The sequence below is a fragment of the Salmo salar genome, chromosome ssa20 (genome assembly GCF_905237065.1).
Source record: "Salmo salar chromosome ssa20, Ssal_v3.1, whole genome shotgun sequence".
NCBI lineage: Eukaryota > Metazoa > Chordata > Actinopteri > Salmoniformes > Salmonidae > Salmo > Salmo salar.
Window position 1 is genome coordinate 50,488,024 of NC_059461.1, and position 19,048 is coordinate 50,507,071.

The 19,048-nt window shown below is 41.8% G+C and overlaps 1 protein-coding gene across 1 annotated transcript; it reads right to left on the minus strand.

Annotated features, from left to right (window-relative positions):
* Positions 1 to 13,708: 13,708 nt before the first annotated feature.
* On the minus strand, positions 13,709 to 18,952 carry trappc6bl (trafficking protein particle complex subunit 6B, like). The gene is made up of 7 exons (XM_014162070.2): positions 18,654 to 18,952; positions 18,321 to 18,412; positions 18,114 to 18,181; positions 17,846 to 17,963; positions 17,648 to 17,731; positions 17,256 to 17,349; positions 13,709 to 16,431 (listed from the first exon to the last, which is right to left on the minus strand). Exons 2-7 carry the CDS (start codon positions 18,408 to 18,410, stop codon positions 16,400 to 16,402), a joined length of 486 nt encoding a protein of 161 aa, XP_014017545.1. The 5' UTR covers positions 18,411 to 18,412; positions 18,654 to 18,952; the 3' UTR covers positions 13,709 to 16,399.
* Between the last annotated feature and the right edge of the window lie 96 nt (positions 18,953 to 19,048).

Consider the following 19,048-nt stretch of genomic DNA (forward strand, 5'->3'; position numbering starts at 1 on the left):
TACCATCCAAGCACACATGCAATGAATACAACAAGAAGTTGTGTCCATAACATGCTCATTCAATGCATGGCCACATTGGCCAGTAAGGTAATGCTATGGTCACAACCCTTCTCACTTGTGGCGTCTAGCCCACATGATTAACTCATGGAAATCTCATAACACACATGAAGATATAGTTTCCTCCTTAAGGCTCACCAAATTAAAACATCAAACCCCTTCTGAGGGTGTGTCCATAAGGGGGAGTACCTTGATGTACCTTGATGTCACGATCGCGTGGGGAGTTATGTCCTGGTCAGATAAAAGAGACCAGAAACCAGGGGATCTAGACCAGGCAGAGCCCACCAGCAGCAGCAGCCACTGGGTTGTGGCTCAACTCACAGTCACCCAGGAGCTCAAACAGACAGACGACAGACCTCCTGGAGAAAGGCCTTTGATTTCAGAGGTGGAAGGTGTTGAATGTTTTCACCCCTAGGCCAGAGATCCAGACATTAAAGCCAATGCTGCCTGGAGGTGACGGAGGGCAGGCAGGGGTGACGTGGTCACACGTTGGGTGCAAGCCAGCATTGGGAACTTTTGTTTAAAGATAGCACAGTCAGGGATGGCAGACTAAAATCCTACCAGACTTAGCGTGAGTGGAGATGGTGCAGGGGACGTTTGTCAGACAGATAGTATGTGATCCTTTTCTCAGTAGGTAAAACATCATTTTAGAGAAACTGTTGCTGGATCCTATCGACTGCAGTTTTAACCCATTCTCCATATCTCACTTATTATTATTATATATTTTTTTACCTTTGTTTAACTAGACAAGTCAGTTAAGAACAAATTCTTATTTACAATGACAGCCTACCCCTGCCAAACCCGGGCGGCGCTGGGCCAATTGTGCGCTGCCCTATGGGACTCCCAATCACTGCAGGATGGGATACAGCCTGGATTCGAACCAGGGACTGTAATGACACCTCTTGCACTGAGATGCAGTGCCTTAGTCCGCTGCGTCAGTGACGACTTGTTGTTTCCCATTATAGTCCCCTTTTGCTATATTGAGCATTGCACTAACAAGGCTCTCTCCCTTGTTGGGGGAACGGAGTGAATACTGATAAGGAGGAAGGGGGGTGGACAGAGGGTTAAGTAAGGCCAAGGGGGCTTTTGGAAACACAAGGGCACTTGTGAACAAGCTGACTTAGGTCTTATGTCCATGCACTTAAGGTCTTTCAGTAACATAACTTGAACTCATGACAATGCAGAAAGAAAGGATTTGTTTCGGTTATGGCCAGCTCAATGGTTTGTGCCCTCTATAAACAGCAGCACATTTTAATCAAAGATCCTCTATATGAGATGAGGGAAATTATAGCAGTTCCATCCCCCAGTATCAATTCTAAAAATAACTTGAACAACACAACAAAAATAAAATGTTCGCAACAATTAAGATATTACAGCTCATTACTATAATTTAATGTAACGCATTCAAGTATAATGTCTTATTTCGTCCATTATCCATTATCAATGTCTACTGTGATTATGCCATGGCAAGACAAAGAAGAACGCCTGTTTTCAAATTCTGGAGCCACATGCAAAGAATACGAAATTGAATACAATTGTGATTCTGCAATATTTTAATGGTTCAAATATCAAGCTGTTTGGTTTCCATTGAAAGAGGACAGAAAAAACAGTGTGCTAGCTGACCAGTGTGCTAGCTGTAGAATAGATTATGTGGACCAAGACAAATGCAAACACCTCACAGCCCTGAACTCCAAACCTGTTGGTCTAAAGACCATTAGAGTGTGTGTAGAGCATTAGTGGCTTCTATGTTTGACGCAATGTTGTCCAAAAGCAGGGGGAGTGGCTGAGTTCTGTGTGGCTAGGAAGAGAAGGGATGGAGAAGAGATGGAGGTGTGTTCTTGTCCCCTTTAGCTCAGCTTGGTTAATAGGGCTTTAGTGCATAATATGTTTCTGGGCTAACAATGCCTTCCTCCCCCATTGACGAGGTGAAGGGGAGTGGTTTGAATGGAAGGGGCTGGGGGAGGGATATTGGGGGTGAGGGGTGATTGTTTAGGGAGGAGAGGGCTAAACAACAGTGTCCGGAGGCACTGAGGAGCCCGACCGCAAACGTATTCCCCACCACCTTCATCACTCATGCCAACATTGCACCACAGATCAACATGTGTGTGTGTGTGTGTGCTTGCGTGCGTGCGTGCGTGCGGGATGTGAGATGCTAAAACTTTAGCTGTGGTTACTATTACACAACATGCAGTCAGACAGCAACCAGAGAACCATGGAAAGGTAAAACCTCAACTGAAGGGCATTGAAAACAAGGCTTGGGTTGCAAGGGAAATTACTTAAATGGGCTAAATGCCACAGGTGGTTTGAATAAATTGCCTCAGTGAGTATGGGCATTTTGGCATAATGCTATTCACACTGTTGAGGGAGGTCCAATAATGGGACACAGTTAGGGACTATGACAGAAAATCCCTGCCCCCAGCATCAGGACTAAAAACAAAGACTGACTTGACAGGATCACTATCCTTCGGTGTTACATGAAAAGACTGCTTCACACACTTCTCAGTTAGACATTGTCATGCTAATGTATTTGTGCAATAGCAAAGCATGGGGAATGTAACACCAAACCCAATATTTTTATTTTATTAAAGTAGAGACTCATATTTCAAGTGTAATACCCACCAATATACAGTACATTATTAATCTACTGTAAAAACACTTGCAAAATGCAAAATGACCAGGTTTATTTGTCTTTATAAACCGGGTAGTTTGGGTCATAGATGCTGATTGGCTGAAAGCCGTGGTATATCAGACATTATAAACTGGGTGGTTCGAGCCCTGAATGCTGATTGGCTGAAAGCTGTGGTATTCCACAGGTATGATAAAACATATTTTTACTGCTCTAATTACGTTGGTAACCAGTTTATAATAGCAATAAGGCACCTCGGGGGTTTGTGGTATATGGCCAATATACCATGGCTAAGGGCTGTATCCAGGCAGTCTGTGATGCGTCGTGCCTAAGAACAGCCTTTAGCCGTGGTATATTGGCCATATACCACACCCCTTCAGGCCTTATTGCTTAAGTATATTTCTGGAAATATTGAGTATTCTGTTCCAATTAGGTTGGAAATGACAGTCCTTCAGTCAGTTCTATACTCTGGCAGCTCTATCTAGTGCGTCCCTAGGCCTTTTGGTGTGTTTCCTTCATATTGGTCTGTGAGGCCTATTTCAAGTCGTAGTCCTACTTCATTGCTAATGAGACCAACAACAACAGTCAGGGCCTGGAATCAGAGGCGTACCACCTATAGCCTACTCTTTCAGGCTAGCTCCCATGATCTTCCGCTCTGGGCTATTTGTATACAGCCTGCCCTGCCCTGTGACAGCGGGTTGTCCCGTTTGTTTGTCCTTTCCACAGTAAATCTGTTGTGATTTCATTTGCAGGTGATGAAGTGCACACCCCACTGCGTGTTATTACGTGTCACACACACTGATGTCCACTGTTCGACATCATGCATCTGTGCCTGAACGCTGGAGAGCCAGGTTGTGCTCAGAGAGCCATAGCAGTAGTTGAAATACTGTATCACAATGCTGTGAGTGAACAGTGGTATGTGTTCCTATGTCAGATTGGGTGAAAATGCTGTAAGTGGCTATGCCAGAGGTTTGATGATAACCAACAGTACTGTACTATTTTATGGATTGTCATGTTAGCACTGTGTCTAAAGACCTCTACTTTTCTGTAAGAGAGTAGGGTTAAATCTGTGGATAGAGTTAACTGCCAGAGAGATCCTGAGGGGATGCCATGAGCAGGTGATACACCTCCACTTAAGACCAGCCAAAACAATCTCTCTTCCTGGCGGGAGAGGTATTCACTCTGTCAGGGCAGAATGACAGGTAAACCCTCCCCACCACAACCTCTCTTGCCAAGGTGTTGGTGTGTGCATGTTTATATAAGTGTGTGTGTCTGTGTTTGTGAGCATGAGAGTGTGTGACACAGAACAGGCTGAGGGGATATGGGGAGGGGGAGGGGGGGTAGTTTACTCAGCCACAGTCCTGGAGCAGAGAGGAGTCTGGTTACCCCTACACAAACAAACGGCTTGACCGACAGATCAGGTCTCCAGAGAACCACAACCATATACAAGCTAATGAACGATTGGCAATACTCCAAGGTTTGTCCAGGGGTTATGGATGAGTTATCTAGAATCACTCAGGTTTGTTGTTAGAGGATGTGCCATCTAGTGCATGCAGTGAGATAAAGCACATGGGAGGATGGAGGAAGATTGATTTCTGGTGGTCCTTCTCACTGGAATTCTGTGGCCAGATGTAATTGCAAAACCACATGAGGTGTTTGGAGCTTAAACTACTCAGCATGCTCTCTTCACAAAAGTGGAGTTTTTGAAAGACAGGTCATGGTTTTGAGGGTTCCAAATGGCTTCTATTTGACAACCCGATCCAAGGGGTCAGCTTGGTTGTTAAAGGCCTAGTAGAGCAAAGGGACCAGAAAGGGCATGAAACACTTTCCCACAATGCATTGGAACAAACACACAATCTGCGGTATTGGCAGGAAAATGAATAAATGTCTCTATAGAGTATGATTTCAGAGCATTTAGAGCAAAGTTTTAGTCAAGTAACGCTTTTTAGATCACTGAAAATCATTTCGCCACAATACTGACCTCTTCAGTTCTGTGGACATTTTCGGTTACTCGTGTGAGGAGGCAGTATATCATTTTAGCCTGGGCTTTAATATGTTGATATACACCATCTGCAACAACCTGGCCCCAAACCCCTTACTCATGGGAGAATGGAGTTACAGAGGTAGAGTGAGAGTGGGAAAACCTTTTCTTTTTATCTTTGGATATGAGAGGGGAGAGAGTGCTTTTTTTTCATTTCTCAGAGGGCCTGTTTTCTATTTTTTGGCGCTGGCCCCACAGGAAGGCCCTTGTGTTACACACGCGGTCCACTCTGTCCCGCTCCCCGCCGAGGGCCCTATCTTACATCACATCAGGCAGATACGCTTTCAAAGCATGCCCCTGCTGGCCCCCCTTATGGCCATTATTTAATGGCCATTCAAAAGCATGGAAATGTGGGTGCATAATGGGAGAAGGGAGATGGGAGGAAGGGTGTAGGGGTGTAGGGATGGAAAACAGAAAAAACATGGCATGCTGTACAAAACCCCATTGAATGGAATGCAGCTCGAGAGTTCTGCACAGCTATGCCGGTGAGGGATTTTCTGAAGGCCAGGGAGTTATTTGGACGCTGCTGAACATCTGCTCGCAGTGAACAAGGCAAAGGCAAACCCCCTCATCCCCCCCCCCCCAACTCTCTTTCAGTCTCCTGTTCCTTTTACCATGGCCATCCAATCATAATAAACTTTAGGGCTTGCTCTAATTAGGGCTGGCCTGCCGCCTGAGGAGCGACTGACTGTGCATGCCTGAGCACAGTGATTGTGATTATCCTTCACGTGAACAAAGAGCCCACCTCCACCACCACCGCTCTGTAGAGGGGTCTCTTCTTTTAAAGGAAAGAATCCGACTACAGCAGCATGCTGAGGGCCATGCTCAATGAGGGAAATAAATTATATAGAATTGTAAAGAAATGGTATTGACCAAAAGTTGTTAATAACTCTGAATGTACAGGTAACTGTCAAAATAAAGAAAACACTTAAGTAAATGAGGTCTACAAAGTATATTGAAAGCAGGTACTTCCACACAGGTGTGGTTCCTGAGTTAATTAGGGAAAGGGGTTACCTAGTACCTAGTCAGTTGCACAACTGAAATGCATTCAACTGAAATGTGTCTTCCGCATTTAACCCAACCCTTCTGAATTAGAGAGGTGCAATTAACATCCCATCATGCTTAGAGTCATGCATAAAAATGCCACCAGGGCTAGAAGAAGAAATCTCAAAGACTTTGAAAGAGGTGTCTCAAAGGAGCATAGTGGGATTAAAGGGTGTGTGTGTGTGTGTGTGTGTGTGTGTGTGTGTGTGTGTGTGTGTGTGTGTGTGTGTGTGTGTGTGTGTGTGTGTGTGTGTGTGTGTGTGTGTGTGTGTCTCAGTCACCAGATCTCAACCCAATCGAACAGCATTTTCCACCATCATCAACAAAACCCCAAATTATGTAATTTCTCATGGAAGAATGGTGTCGCATTCCTCCAATAGAGTTCCAGACACTTGTAGAATGTACAGTGCCTTGCAAAAGAATTCATCCCCTTGGCATTTTTACTATTTTGTTGCATTACAACCTGTAATTTAAATGGATTTTTATTTGGATTGCATATAATGGACATACACAAAATAGTCCAAATTGGTGAAGGGAAATGAAAAAAAGAACTTGTTTCAAAAAATTCGAAAAAATAAAAAACGGAAAAGTGGTGCGTGCATATGTATTCACCCCCTTTGCTATCAAGCCCTTAAATAAGATCTGGTGCAACCAATTACCTTCATAAGTCACATAATTAGTTAAATAAAGTCCACCTGTGTGCAATCTAAGTGTCACATGATCTCAGTATATATGAGAAAGGCCCCAGAGTCTGCAACACCACTAAGCAAGGGGCACCACCAAGCTTCTGAAAGGCCCCAGAGTCTGCAACACCACTAAGCAAGGGGCACCACCAAGCAAGCGGCACCATGATGAACAAGGAGCTGTTCAAACAGGTCAGGGACAAAGTTGTGGAGAAGTACAGATCAGGGTTGGGCTATAAAAAATATCCGGAACTTTGAACATCCCACGGAGCACCATTAAATCCATTATTAAAAAATTTGAAGAATATGGCACCACAACAAACCTGCCAAGAGAGGGCTGCCCACCAAAACTCATGGACCAGCCAAGGAGGGCATTAATCAGAGAGGCAACAAAGAGACCAAAGATAACCCAGAAGGAGCTGCAAAGCTCCACAGCAGAGATTGGAGTATCTGTCCATAGGACCACTTTAAGACGTACACTCCACAGAGCTGGTCTTTAAAAAATAAGCAAACATGTTTGGTGTTTGCCAAAAGGCATGTGGGAGACTCCTCAAACATATGGAAGAAGGTACTCTGGTCAGATGAGACTAAAATGGAGCTTTTTGGCCATCAAGGAAATTGCTATGTCTGGGGCAAACCCAACACCTCTCATCACCCCGAGAACATTATCCCCACTGTGAAGCATGGTGGTAGCAGCATTATGCTGTGGGGATGTTTTTCATTGGCAGGGACTGGGAAACTGGTCAGATTTAAAGGAATGATGGATGGCGCTAAATACAGGGAAATTCTTGAGGGAAACCTGTTTCAGTCTTCCAGAGATTTGAGACTGGGACTAAGGTTCACCTTCCAGCAGGACAATGACCCTAAGCATACTGCTAAAGCAACACTCGAGTGGTGTAAGGGGAAACATTTAAATGTCTTGGAATGGCCTTGTCAAAGCCCAGACCTCAATCCAATTGAGAATCTGTGGTATGACTTGTAAAGATTGCTGTATACCAGCGGAACCCATCCAACTTGATGGCGCTGGAACAGTTTTGCCCTGAAGAATGGGCAAAAATCCCAGTGGCTAGATGTGCCAAGCTTATAGAGACATACCCCAAGAGACTTGTAGCTGTAATTGCTGCAAAAAGTGGCACTACAAAGTATTGACTTTGGGGGGGGTGAATAGTTATGTACGCTCACGTTTTCTGTTTTTTTGTCTTATTTCTTGTTTGTCTCACAAAAAAAACATGTTGCATCTTCAAAGCGGTAGGCATGTTGTGTAAATCAAATGATACAAACCCCCCCAAAAAATCCATTTTAATTCCAAGTTGTAAGGCAATAAAATAGGAAAAATGCCAAGGGGGTTGAGTAATTTCGCAAGCCACTGTATGCTTGTAAAAGCTGTTCTGGAGGCCTATTAAGCTGCCAAAGCCCTATTAATACACTTTATGTTGGTGTTTCCTTTATTTTGGCAGTTACCTGTATTCACTGCTGAAGGAAATGGGGTCGTATTGAGTGAAATGCCTTTTTTCCTCCTATATTTTTCTCCCGCTGTGGAGGTAAAAGTAGCTAGTTAGGCGTCTTGGATTTTTCTTCTCTTTTTTGGGGTAACAGAATTAATACTGATACTAGGATTTCTTACAATGAAAAATGTTACACTTTCCATTGTGATAAGGTATTAGTTGAGGCTTGAAATAGTATACTATTACCGTCAGTCAACCAGAAAGAATGCATGAGGTTATACCGATGGAATGTTTTTTTATTTTTTTATTTAACCTTTATTTAACTAGGCATGTATGAGGTATAGATATGCAAATTTATCATAAACAGCTGTGACACAACTTTTGTGCGTTTCCTATCCCCCATCGCTCCCAATTGTAAAGCTTTTCAAAAACTTCCTCTCGGTGCTTGGTATTTTTGCAATACAATGTCTGTCCACAGGGGAGCAAAATGTCTGGTTCGGAGTAGGAAATGGATGGCAGAGAATATATGACAAATGAGATGATCTTATCAGAGTTCCCTGTTATCAGTACAATCACATGGGGGCTGGGGGAGGAATCAGATGTCATACTGCCATGAGAGAACAGACTGTTCTTTCATAAAGACGTTTGACCATTTATTAGAGTAATTAGTGAGAGAGGAAGAGAGGGACAGATAGAGAGCGAGAGAGTTATATTTCTTTATCTGCATCTAAGACTGATGGAATTTCCTTGTAGTATTTCAGCACTTTTCCTCAAAGCACCACAGTTTGGTATTACGTCTGCATGACTATCACGCAATAACAATAAAAAAAAAACGATAAACAAAATGTATAGCTGAGGATATGCTTAGAAAAGGAGACAAACCCCATCCCCCACAATCCTGTGTTTTTCTGCCCCCAGCACTACCCAGGTCACCATTTGAACAACTCCAAAATCTAAAACAGGCCCACACCTCACCCTCTCTTTAGGCTCTGTGTTTATTCCTCCTTAAGGCCACTTGACAAATAATCTGGTTACTGGGCTGATTTGTGGATCCTGAGGGTATAGAAAGAGAGGCGGATAGGGAGGGGGTGGTGGTAGAGGGGGGAGGTGTGCGCTCCACCCAAACCTCCAGCCGCCCCCCTGGCAGAGGTAAGGCAGATGGGCTCTGGGTCAGAAAATGTGGAGATGATTAGGCCTCAACAGGCCGCTAGCTGACTAACCATTCCCCAGCTTCCAGGTTTCTGCCAAGCCTTCATGTAAATCATGGGGTTTTATGGTCTCTCAGCTATATGTCGGTTTGGTTGCTTTGTTGGCCTTCTGTTGTTCAGAGTGTTGTTTGGTTCCGTATTTCCTCACTGTTAAGGCCAAGCAAGGCCGACCCTATGGGAAAAATATTTTTCTGGCAACCGCATGTTGGTGAGCATGTCATGATATGTTTAATTTCCCAATGTGAAGTGTTGCTACTTAAGGGTTGGAATATTATTTTTGCAAAGGAAACTCAATAGTTATTCAAACTTTTCAAACTTTCTATTAACACTAAAACAGATGATGTTAAACCTCAATTACTCCTAATGACAAATATAGATCGTAATTGGGTCACATATTTTCTATGGAAAGCTACTGCCATTGTTTAATCAGTGTGGCCAGAAGACAAAAAGCCCACTCGGGTCATGGTAATAAATTTACCAGTGGATCTTTCTCCTTGCTCACCTTACACTAGAAAAACAGCCATCCTCCTCTATCCATCTGTGTCCCATTAGAGCTATCAAAATACACACAGGCTTAATTTAGCCCAGCGCAGAGGCCTTGACACCCATCGGGCATGCCCAGCAGGTACCGCACAGGGGCCAGAGGTGACGACCCCCCCTTTGCCCCCTGACATGGCCTCCTCATAACAGCAATCCTGTTGATTCAATTAAACACGAAGAACGCTGTGGCGCTCCCGCACAAAGGGGGCAAAGGTACAAGGCCAGTCAGGGAGAGAGATGGAAGGCAAAAGGCATCCATTAGAGCCAAAGACAGGCAAACAAATGCTCTGTAACCAGGGAGAGGCCAAATGGGTGGAGGTGGGAGGGGTGGAGGAGGTACAGGGGATGGACAAAGAGGTAATTATTTTGGGGGTAGCCCATTGGATCTCAGCAGCGATGACATAGGGTCAGCTGTGAAGGACTCGGTGGGGTCGACTGGCCACGAATGCACGGATTACCACTGACACGACATTTCATTAGGTAAACATTGAAGGATAAGCAAGAGTAACTCTTCTATGGGTTTAGGGGATGTGGCTTTCTATTGAGGACTGTGTCAGTTCTGAGGTGAGAAGAGACAGGGCAGGTGTCTGTTGGTGTGCTGCTCTGCAAACAAAACACAAACTACAATGTTGAAGCAAATGGAACGCATACAGTATACATATGTGTGCTAACTTTTTATTAGGCTGAAATATTAAAAAAGGACATCTTTGGAGGTTATACACAAATAGGTATTCTTTTGATTGAAATCAAACCGTTGCTTTTAAGGTAGAGCAAGCCCACACACCTGAATTTCTGTCATGATGAGCTGGTTTGAAGGTGAGAAGGCAGAACCACCCAATCTCTCCTTTTTAATCTGTCCGTCTAAAGGTTTGTTCCCGAGAGCAGGGGGGGGGGGATAGGTAATAGTATGAGAACAGTATGAGAACTTACCAAGACAGTATAACATGTTTACAAACTGCACACATACTGAGGCCAGATAGTATATTGTACATTCTGTACATTCCATTACACTAACAGTACTTCAAATAAAAAATGTAAAACAAATCACATGCGCTGAATAAAACAAGGTTAGACTTGACCATGAAATGCTTACTTACGAGCCCTTTCCCAACAATGCAGTTAAAAAGTAACACAATTAACAAATCGATTAAAGAAAATAGTAACACAATAAAATAACACAATGAAATAACAATAACGAGCCTATTTACAGGCTATATACAAGGAGTACCGGTACCAAGTCAGTGTACTGTGGTGCGAAGTAGTTGGGGTGATTGATTGAGGTAATAAGTACATGTAGGTTTGGTTTGGTGATTGATTGAAGTACTATGAACATGTAGGTTGGCGATGAGAAGCAGAAAGTCCGGTTAGACGTTTAATTACTTTTCAACCACTAAGAGCTTTAACGAATGTTATTTCAAGTAATGAAGGTATAGTAAATGGATTTGCTTCCAAGGATTAGAAAATTGAATAGGTGAAGTAGACAGTTCGTTTTGTTATCAGGCCTTGTGTTTAATGAATAGTTAAGGACATAGTCTCCCAGAACCACTAATGTCAAACTGCAAGTCACCCTTGTAATGCTTTAAGACCTCCCTCTCCAACAGCACAGCATAAATGGGCATTTTAATGAAATACCAGTTGGACCCAGCTTTCTTAGCCAGTGACATTTGGGGCATTGTCTTCTTGAAGGATGGAAATCATGGTGATAATGGAAAGTGTCAGATTTTCCCAAACAATCCATTAAGTTAGCCCTGAGAAACCCAAAACCCACAAGGTCTGCCTGCATTACCTTGGCACCGGAGTCAGGTCAGGGAGGGTTTGTGTGTGACTGGGAGTTGAGAGAGTAGCACTTAAGGTTATTTGAAAGAAAGGTGCTCTTTAGTCCGGGGGATTCTTACACAACCCCACCCCAGTTCAGCCTAAACAAATCGTCCCATGTCTTTGTCATGGCACATGCAACGTGTGGCTTGTGATGACGATAACTTTCTATCTAGTGCGAGAGCTAAGATTCAGGGAAACAATGTGATTCTAAACAACTCTGTCTTTCAATTCTTAGCAGTAGCACTATTAGCGTTTCAGCTTGTGGAAAGCCAAAACAATCCCGTTAGTTCGAATAGGCTCAGTAGGCTACATGTGACTGGTTGGCCCAAAATGCATCAGATGATCAAAATTTGTTGAGGGGGAATCAGGGATGGAATTGGTTAACAATATCTTAACTGAAATTAGCAATGGAATTCCCAAATAATCCAGAGACCAATCTATCCATTTGAATAGCCTAAAGTGCTATCTGACAACACAGGCTTTGGCTGAACAGCTTTTTGTAACGGCAACAGAACCATTTGATTAGTGAACTGCCACACTAACCCCAGTCCACACAATATTTTCCAAAGCTCAGTGATCAGGTAGCAACCACCCTTCCCCCCTTCAAAGACCTGCCTTCATATCCCCTTGATAACCTCCTATGGTTTCAGCCCGTCTTTTAATCAAGAGGAGGGGTTTAGCTGGGGGAAGTGATTAGCCACAAGCTCTTACAAAAAACTAATCCTTTCACTAACGGCAAAAGATAAAAAATCTCCCCAGACGTCCTGGTATTGTAACCAGATTTCCTCTCTCACCCACAAAGAAACGATCATATCTTCCCTTCTGAGGAAAGAGTGGTAAATTAAAAGTTATTGTTACTTTCTTGGAGATATGGGCCCCATACTCACCCATTCCCTCATTCCAACCTTCTGGGAGATTTATAGGAGAAACAATAGGGGGAAAGTTATCTGGAGAGCGCAAATGTCAAACAGTTTGTGGTAAACCTCGAGCAATGACGGAGGTTATAGCCCTTTACGCTGCAAACAGGATAACACTGTTAAGCTGTTTGAAGAACATAAATCTTTCTGCATACCATAAACTACTCTGCAAAATGAGTCTCTCTGAAGTAGCTTTCAACATTTTGAATTTAAAAATAATATTAACTCATATAGATGAGTATTTGTTAAATATTTACTTGATTAATTGAATAAACCTGAAACTCCTTTTTTTATTGTCAGTACTGTGTGACTGGGAGAGAAGTACAAACAAATACAATTAGATACAGATACACTGAATACGATGAGATGTGTAATAACATAGGTATGGGCAAGAAAATAATATTCTCTGCATCTCTCTTTTGCCATGAGTAAAGAGTGTATTCTTGAGAACTTGTGACAGCAACACAAATCAGTAAAGCCAGCAGCTATGGGGCAGTGGGTATAGGAAGGGGGGCTGCTTTTGTGTCAGAAGTACTGTGTTCACTCATTCACTCCCCAGCTGCAGACGGTTTTCAGGGCTCTGGTTCCCATACTTAGATTAAATCTTCCAAATTCGAGAGATAAATGAGTGTGTGTGAAGAGGTTACTGATGAAGGAGGGGGAGGAGAAAGGAAGGAGAAAAGGAGGACGAGGAGAGTGTTTTCCACAGGCTGGGTCTAGGGGGCGGGGACAGATGCAGGAGGGGTGGTGGAACAAGGAGATTTTCGTAATCAGTCCAACCAAAAAGAGTCCCCTTTTTTCCCTCCTGTAACTTTATTGATCACATTGTGATGCAGGGAAGGCCTGGGAACGCCATGTAGTGCTATGCAGGGTAGCAGCTGGCTCCCTGCCCAATCTAATCCACAATCTTACTGCTCCAGCACAATCAAGCTCTGGAGACAGAGACCATTTTACTGGAGTTTGGGGAAGAGGATCCTTATGCTGTCAGCCAGATAGTCTCTGTCCCTTTGACTTTGTTGTGTAAATGTTATGACATGCACAATGTTTATGGGCAATTCATATACTCTTCCCTTCCTCTTTGTATGTCTTCATTTCAATTCTCCCAGGACTCCCTTTCATGGTCAGAAAAGGAGAGCTTGGTGCTGCTGAACATATCAGTGCTGCAAACATTACAAAAGTTAATTCTGCAAATATTACCATGCAATGTGGACAACAGAGGGTTACTGTGTGTTACATCTGACTCACTGCCAGCTTTCTGTATGTTTAATCAGTCTAACTTCTGTATCACAAGACATTGTGCCACTTCTTTCACAGTGGACATGATGAATATTTTGAAGAGTTCAAACAATTATCTTTATTTGGAGAAAAACAAAAACATTTCAAGACCATACAGCTATTAAAGTACAGGTACTTATAGCACAACAATCATGGTAGTAAAAATTGCATAGGTCTTTGAACCGGTTTCCTGGAATTACAGAAATACATTCACTACAACCAACTCTATATGGTAGAAATATAACAGAAATGGTACACACACAGGGAAAAATTACATTTGAGGGAAGAAAGCTCTCCAGCACAGATGGTTATGCTTGCGAAAACCCCCAAAATAAAACAGAGAACTGCATCAGACCTAAAAGAAAGGAATGGGGGGGGGAATTAAGAGGTGGAACTGTGGAGGATGTTTACTTGAACATACATTCAGACCAGACGGGGTGTTTGAAGTTGGTCATAGTTAATTCTCTGTTTTAGAGTGATGGAGCAGACACCAACTCACTCCAGCCTCTTTTTTATGGCTTTAGAAAGGAGAAGTGAGACAGCTGGAGTTCTGGCTCAGAGCATTTATTTACTTCTCCCTGTGGCAAAGTAAAAGTTCTCCACAAAGAGAGCCTGTGAATGGCTCACCCCAGGTAGTCTTGCACTACGTACACCTTTTGTGTACCTTAGTTTAAAGCTAAAGCATTCTGTATTTGTTTCTTTTCATCAAGGGAAAAAAGGCCTTTAACCGAAGGGATGGCGCCAGTGACTTTGTGCTTGGATATTGCGATTTAAGACGTGTAAATGTGAAGGAATGATCAACCTTTGGCTATGTTGAGGGGAGCAATACAAGCTGTGGTTTTGGAGGTACTGACATAAATCCTTTTATCCTAAGAATGCCTTTCCTTAAAAGGGCAAGGCAGGACTTTTCTAGGTAACCAGAACCAAAGCCAAACTCAAAATATTACAGATAATTAAATAACACGACGTGGCAGTCTAAATAAAAGCTTGTTTTAGGAGAGCACAAATAAACCTGACTTGACTGATATGTCAAAATCAGGAAGAGGACACGGTCTTTGAAAAGGGTATAAAACCTATCATCAGAGGTAGGGAGAGGTTTCCATGTTGAATACAAATAGATTTGTAACGTAAAAAAAAGTCTGCTTGATGTTGAAATGAATGAAGCAAATATCACAAGGGAATGGATATCTGGGACACAATCCAGTCACATAGCCTACGTACATCCTCCTTCCTCTTAAATGTCCCCGGACAAGTAAAAACTAGGAAGAGCATTTATCTAACCTAGCCTAATTCTGCTGCTCTGTATTTATTCTCACGATCTTCAAAACAATATGCAGTTGACCATTACAAAGTTTTGTGCCAAATAGATAAATCCTGTCCAGTTGGTATTGAAGCACAATTTCATACAAAACAAAGAGGTTTTGGCTGTAGGTGGCTTTCCCTTTGAAATGCTGAAAGCTGAACACATAGCCTTTCTAGAGCCTGAGGCACTGATCGTAAACAGAACAGAATTATGCATTTCAATCCATAAAACATTTACATGGAACAGTAAGAGATGAGGTAACTTCCTGTTTCATTAAGTATTATCAAACTTGATCAAATATGTTTCAAATAGTGTTTTAAAGCGGCAATCTGCAGTTGTAACAATAACAAAGCGTCCTTCCAGCCCCGTTTCGGTAAAAAGCTGAGGGATGGGTTGGAGAAATGTAACCACTCTGAAAGTCCTAGACTGAGCAATGACCATCCCAAATTATAGTTTTAACCATGTTGAGGCTATATAGTGTTTCTTTAAATGTACTTTATTTACAAACATTGGAGTAAAACAAGCTTATATTTTGGGTTCTGATGGGGTAAGACAGGTGAACTAAGCTCATGACGCATTTATAAGTTATTTTCTAAAAATAATCAAAAAGGTACATATCATTAATTTATAAGTCCAAAAATGGATGTAGTAACTGCAGATCGCCCCTTTAAAAAGTATTATTTTGTACAAACAACATTTTCAATCCCGGTCTTAAATGCATTTCTTTTGATGCAGGGTAAAACAGAATGATCATATCTCAAGATATTAACATGATTCACAAAGTTTGAAAGAGACAACTGGAGAGCTGGCTATCACTGCTATAATGTTCAACTGGGCTCACTTTTCAAAGGAAAATGCACTCCAAATCCATTCACAGGCATGCTGTCGAGAAGAGTATATTGCAGAGACTACCCTCTAGTGGCAGAAAATAGTTATTTCGTCAACAACTATTTGTTGTTTCTTTAGCAAATACAGTCAACAAAGAGCCAAGGAAATGACATGGGATAAGTATGAAAATCATTTGAGAATAAAAATGCAATTCGTATTTGATTTCCCTCAACAACAGAGATGATACCTACAACAGACTAACTGCAATACCTTCACAAGTGTCACACTGAAGACAAATTCTAGTTAATATACAAAGACATGAAACTGATGTTAGGATACAAAATAAATCTGTTAAAGACAATTAAATAGAGGAATCGATATCCGGTGACTACATTAAGCTTTTTTTTAAAGTATGTTATAAAACTCAAATAAGTGTGTAATTCTTTACAATTTATTATTGCTTTCTAAGGGGAAAAAATGAAGAAAAAAAGTTATACAAAAATAATATGTAGTAAACCACCTTCAATGTAATGACATTTAAGGACCTTAAGGTTGACATTCACATTATTTTATTGTCACAGATGAACATAACATTTTAAAGAGGTGGGTCCTATTCAAATCTTCTGAATCACGACCTGGAATTTACCTGTGTGGGAACAGAAAAGTTGGTAATATTACTTAAAATGACAAATATCTGACAAAGTATGGACATATTATGCACCTTGTCATGAAAGAAGCTACATGGAATATTTTTTGCATTGTAATTTCAGAAAATGTCTTTAAGATACAGTATCTACAGCAATAGTGGAATTATTGGGCCCACACAAAATTGCATTTGAATGGTGCAACCTTCTTATTGGTCAACGATAACAATCCGTTAGCGCGTGGTACTTATACAAATTATTTAGCCTCAGTCAATTTGACAAGAGATTTGATGGCCACAAAAATATCACATGTAGCTCCTTTTATAATGGAAAAGGAATCACTGAAGTGCTTCAGGTTCTGCACCAAGCTGATAGATAGTCTGCTCAGAACTCACCAGTGTCGGTATCCAAAGAGGGCCCATATAGAAAGAGGTGCCTCTAACGGCGGTTTCAATAGAAACCACTGAAACGCTAGCTTAGCATGTCATGTCCGCCAAGCTAACTACGTACAAACACCTGATCATCTGAAGTTGCCGAGCTGTGCATGTTCAGTACAGCACTCCTTTGTAATAAAGTTGTTTATGACAAATATGGAATTGTGTAATTTTGTTACTTTCACGGCTACGTAATAAAGACACATTGAGCTCTTTAAGAAGCTGTCTCGAAGCTAGATAATGTTTTTGAAGTGAGATAAAACCTAACAAGGGATGAGTTTGACTGCTTAACAAACTGAATAGTCTCTGATTTGAAACATCTCTATAGTATCGGTAATGTTTGGTGTGGTATGATGGTATATGATAAATGATGATGATGATAAGAGACTCACATGAGGGCATTAGGGAGACCTCAGCTGTCACCACGCAGTCCATACCCAAGTTAGACAAAGCTCCTCTCACCAATCCACAGGAGTATGCCAGATACTGTTGCAAAACATACCAGACAGTTACGGCTGAACATTTACTTTCGAGTTCAATCACTGAAGGCCTATATTTCAATCTATTTGGCTGAATATTCTAGAGTAATGTTAAACCTTGGACGAAATAGGGTGTCATCCAAGTACTAACATGCATACTTTAACTTATCAAGTTTAACCTGGCGTTAGTGCCGGGCTGGAACAAATGTGTTCCCAGCCTGGGTCCCCAGAACCAAGATTTAAGACCACTGTTGTAAAATAAGAAACAACTGGGTCTACTTTTTAAAAACAATTGGATGTCTTACTTTTGGAGCTTCCTCAAGGTACTGCTTCCCGTTGGAAAACTGTGTCAAGAGCGCAAACTTGTTGTCTTGCAAAACATAAGTACCCTGTGTAGAAACAAGACACACCATGAATATTTGGGAGGAAGGCCATAGGTAGTGTGGTACATCAGCAGCTGTATTCCTAATCTAAAGGGCTTTATTTTTCAAACATGGGCACACCTGGTGGTTTGTCCTAAGGTTGTCAATTTGCTTTCTGAAGACATTTATCCAGAAGTCTTTACAGATGAATTTCATGACATCCAAGTCATCTTTGAAGCTGGGCGAATCTTTCGTAAACCTGGAGGGGGTCAGGAAAACACAAGGTTAGCCTACATATATTGCCATTTCAATCAGGTAAAGTGATACTAAAGTACTAAAGTACTTAAAGGTGGAACTTAGGTCAAACTGAAATACAGGGCATATGCAATAGTGAAAACTGTTGTCCTACCTTTCAATAAGCCCTTGTCCTACTCTGAAGCCCATGCCTTCCAGAGTGGACACACAAGTTGCCCTATCCTGTGTAGAAAACCCCCAAATAGCTAGATGTGACAACAATAGATTCAACAAACACACCTTTTGATGATGACCAAGCTTTCAAACAATGTTGAGTAGGTATGTCAGGTGGCTGTCTAATGACGTTACGAGCTTAACCTACCTTGTCCATCTCACCTCTCGAGGCTTGGTCTTTGTAAATATGGGACACCATCTCCATGTGGAGGAACTCAAAGAGTACGTCGTCGGCCATGTCTGAAATAAAATAAAAATCTTAATACGAAAAGCTAGGCAACGTTCTCTACCTGACTGACAAACGTTTAAAACATGCAAGCTAAATGATCCTGGTACACTGGTGGAGAACATCTAGCTAGCTAACGTTAGCTAGTGCTTGAAACTGCGGCCAATGCTTTCTTCTGAATTCAAATATAATTTGCTATCTACGTGCAATAAATATGATCACATATTGCTAACTCATGTAAATCCAACAAATTACCTATTTTACAGCTCTGGTTTGAGTTACTTTCCGCTAAATTGCTCACGATGTAAACAAAGCGTTACTTCCTGACTACGGAACCTGCGAAGGAGGCACAACTTTGCTTAGGCGTGCCGAAGGACAAATAGCTGGATAACTGATTACAGGAGAAAATGCTAAACATTTTTCTTTATTGTTTTGTTTAGAAGAAAAAACAATCAGACACTATGAATTGGTTAATAGGGTCACCAGCTAGGACAACAATGCAAATAGTTTGTTTCTTCATGCAGCTCACACCCTTCCCAGTTTATGGGAAATTCCCTTATTCATATTTTAAGACCGTCACATAATTTCAATGCATGTCCTTTTAATTTGACAGGTTATATGAGGACAGAGACATGTTCACAATAGGCGAG

Excerpts from the sequence above, each read along its gene's own strand:
- trappc6bl (XM_014162070.2), bottom strand. The coding sequence starts at position 18,410 with ATGGCCGACGACGTACTCTTTGAGTTCCTCCACATGGAGATGGTGTCC. Across the intron at positions 18,182-18,320 it reads CGAGAGGTGAGATGGACAAG|GATAGGGCAACTTGTGTGTC; the intron begins GTAGGTTAAGCT and ends TTTTCTACACAG. Across the intron at positions 17,732-17,845 it reads ACCTTAGGACAAACCACCAG|GGTACTTATGTTTTGCAAGA; the intron begins GTGTGCCCATGT and ends GTTTCTACACAG.